Source organism: Rhinopithecus bieti, unplaced genomic scaffold (genome assembly GCF_001698545.2).
Source record: "Rhinopithecus bieti isolate Rb0 unplaced genomic scaffold, ASM169854v2 scaffold_53607, whole genome shotgun sequence".
Classification (NCBI taxonomy): domain Eukaryota; kingdom Metazoa; phylum Chordata; class Mammalia; order Primates; family Cercopithecidae; genus Rhinopithecus; species Rhinopithecus bieti.
In genome coordinates this window covers 88498-92187 of record NW_016820699.1, presented here as the reverse complement: position 1 = coordinate 92187, position 3690 = coordinate 88498, and the positions used below count along the sequence as shown (strand labels likewise).

Here is a 3690-nt window from a genome sequence, read left to right as displayed (position 1 = left end):
TTTCCTTAGGGGCACTTCGAGGCTCTTTCAAAGACATCTGCAGCAATTAGGTCTAAATTTAGAGTAGAATATTTTGCCACATATTTTACTATATCACAAAATGTCATACTACTGTATTTTATGATAAAACCAAATTCTCAAGTATTCTAGTATGTTACATATTAATACACCAAAACATCACTTTCTATAAGTCTATTATTATGTACATAACATTTTAAAAAATAATGGGTATTTTGGTCCTAGTGAAAAAGTATAATGCAATACATGACATTAATCTTTAGTCAAAACCCACTGAGGTGTCTGACAGGGAAACTAGCAATCATAACCTATAAGGTATATATTATTCTCAAGGACAAAATGGCAAATGATAATACAGAAAGACGTGATCACTGGAGCAAGTTAGCTGGTGTGCAGACTGAGTGAGCAAGTGTGCAGACTAAGAAGGATCAACTTGCAAATGCTCATCAGAATTTAGCTTTTGTTATGGATTGTTTCTGGAGGGGATAGTACTAGTCAGTTGATACTGCTTCCCTTTCATGTGGGAGTTTGCTCACAGCCCACTGCATGGTATAGTGAAATCTCTTTATAAGCAAGATAGAGTCAGAAGCTTAGCGATGCACCTTATGGTTTTTACAACTGCTGTTACAATGTTCTAAACACTGTGATCTTTCCAAATGTGTTTTCTGTATTCGTTTTGTACTGTAGAAAATAATTCGCTATAAACTGGACTTTATAGTGTTTAAAGCAATGTTATTTATTGGCTTATTGTCCCTCCTTATAATACATTTATGTACAGTACACTTAATGTAAAACCTGTGATAATCCTTTGCCTTAAAATAAAATCTATTGCTAAATACTCAGTGTACTGATTAATAATTCTAAGCTACCAATTTTTTCTTTAAACCTAACCACGATGTCAAGTAAAACATTACACAAATACTCTGTGGAGTGTTGCTGCTGATTCTGTATTTGTGGCAGTGTATGTATCTTGGCCCAGGACATGGTGGCCTTCTGTGTTCTATAAATAGACATTAGTAATTCTTTTAGGGAAAGGGCCTGCTACCTCTCAGCTGCTGGCTGAATCTTTCCTTTAACTCATAAATGGATTTTCTCATGCCACATAAAAAAAACAGAAAAACAGCCCACCACATTCTCTCCCTGTACCTTTTTTTTGTTTTGATTCCTTTTGAATCTTTACATTCTATTTGTGTTTACATTATTTTCCTAAATAGAAAAATGCCAGAGATGCCTGAAGATTGAAATCCCCCAATTTCAACAAGGGAAGAGATCTTATAATTATTTAAATCTAATCCGTTTATGCAACCTGAGTTTTAGAGAGATTTAGTGGCTTGATCGAGGTCTGAGGGACGGGGGTGGGCTGAGTACATCCTGATATCAAGAAGATGGTGGAAAGTTCAATGGGCTAAAAGGAGTTGTGTTAGTCTTGGTGCTGGCACACCAATAAGCAGAGGTCTGCCTTGGGATAAAAAATCTGCTTCCTTATTAGGCCCTGATCTTTGTCCTGAATTACAGTTATAGAGGAATACACTTTGTAGGCAGTTTTTCTGGGAGGTCAAGATTGGTTCTTAGGGACGATCTTTGACGCTTTTTCATCACTGGAAGCAATGCTTCAGACCACTGTATTTGGAAGACAAAGGGACATGCTCACATGGCACAGTGAAACGTGAAATCTTTTCCCACTTGGTGGTGGATGCATGACAATATACTTGCACTTTGAAAAGCCTATGTGTGGTCTGGTTATTTTTAAAAGACCGGAAACGCTGGCCCTTTGAAGAATCACGCGTTTCCTCGGCCCAGAAAATAGACTGGGCTAGAAAGGCGTCGGGACTCCAATTCTGGGCCTGGGTGGTCGCAGTTTTTCAAAGGGATGTGAACGGTTTCCCAAGATAGGACCCAAGGGACTCTAGGACCCAGAGGCTGCGCGCGACGCCCGCAGGGCCAACTATATCCTTTTGAGCTCCCGCGCCACGGCCTGAGCCGTCTCACGACGCGGGTTCGCGGCCCGCCAGGGGCAGGTCACCACAGAGACGCAGCCGGCACTGGCGAGCGAGCTAGCGGGCGGCGCACCGAGCGCGTGGGCGTGTCCCGGCGAGGCTGCGCTGTTCGCCCCACCCCACCCCACCCCAGCCAGGTCGGCCGCCCCGCCCGAGGTCCAGCTCCAGAGCCCAGGCCGGTCGGCCGGGCCCGCGTGCCCTCGGCGGGCTGCGCAGAGCGCGGGAGCAGTTTGGGGCTGGGCATGCTGGGAGCCCCTCGAGCAACGGCCGCCGCCGCCGCCGCCGCCACAGCCACACAGCGACCGCCACTGCGTCCGTCCCCGGTGAGAGCCGCTGACGCGCGGAGATGAAATTCCCGGCCTCGGTGCTGGCGTCCGTGTTCCTGTTCGTGGCCGAGACAACGGCGGCGCTCAGCCTGAGCAGCACCTACCGCTCGGGCGGGGACCGCATGTGGCAGGCGCTGACGTTGCTTTTCTCGCTACTGCCTTGCGCGCTCGTGCAGCTCACGCTCCTCTTCGTACACCGCGACCTCAGCCGCGACCGCCCGCTCGTACTGCTGCTGCACCTGCTGCAACTTGGGCCCCTTTTCAGGTGCGTGCAGAAACCCAGAGCCAGCCCCAGGCCGCAGCCCCGGTCCTGTGGCCTGATCCCTGGACCTGCTCGAGTGGAGGGAGGCGGTTTTCTTGTGTAGACAGGTGGCTGGGCCCCAAGCCGGTCCCCCATGCCCCTCAGCCCCATTATTCCAGTCAGGAATGGGACGAATCATGGCATAATGGTTATAAAGCTGGGGCACACTGAATTCCTGTTAGGTTCCATCAAATGAAATAGCCAACATTCAACTGAAATTGACCAACAAAAATGGCAGTTTCTTGTGCTTCAACCTCATTAAAGACATTGGTTTCTCTGGGGTCAACTAGGCTGTGACAGGATTGGCTTTTGTGGTCACAAACCCTTGGGAAGTGTGTTCTAAGCTGTGGTTATGGGGACAGCATGTACAGGTGATTTAATTTTAATTTATCAAGCATGGAGCTTACTGTGTGCCAAGCACTGTTCTAAAAGCTTTAAAAATATTTAATTCTCATAGGGAAGTCAAGAAATCCATGCACCATTCTTTTCTCTTAGTGGCGTAATGAATATTATGGGATATGGAAATATATGGGGTTCTAGAAATGTCTTCCGGCCCTGGCGAACTTATAAACGTAGCCGTTAAAGCTGGTACACATGCACCATGAAGACAAAACTTGCTATGTGTTAAGTAAAGAAAAACTGTTAGTGACATTTCTGGAAATTAATTTTTATTAACACAAAGCAAGTAGAAATATATTGTAATAAAACAGACTGGCTTATCTAAGGAGTTTAAAATGTGTTGTTTTAGTACCTTTCATCTCTATAGGAAAAGCAAAACAAAGCCCGTCCATTTGGATTAGAAATAAGTTTATAATACTGAATTTTGGACATAGGCGACAGAGGAATTTGAAGAGATGGAAAGGCCAGAGAGACACCTCAGCTGCCAGAAAATTCAGCTCGCTAAGGACCTTTCCTACCAGGAAATCTCTCTCTCTCTCTCTCTCTCTCTCTCACACACACACACACACACACACACACACACACACACACACGCATACACACGTCGAGGAGCAAGATAAATTTTACGTAGTTATAATTTTTTTTTTTT

General features: G+C 45.6%; 1 protein-coding gene across 1 annotated transcript in view; it reads left to right on the top strand.

The window, feature by feature from the left end:
• The first annotated feature begins 1889 nt into the window (after positions 1-1889).
• The window catches only part of XK (X-linked Kx blood group antigen, Kell and VPS13A binding protein), a 47950-nt gene continuing 46149 nt past the window's right edge, over positions 1890-3690 (top strand). Inside the window, exon 1 of the mRNA XM_017859905.1 lies at positions 1890-2606. Coding sequence (XP_017715394.1) covers positions 2362-2606 — 245 coding nt within the window. The 5' untranslated portion in view covers positions 1890-2361. The remainder of the gene's footprint in view (positions 2607-3690) is intronic.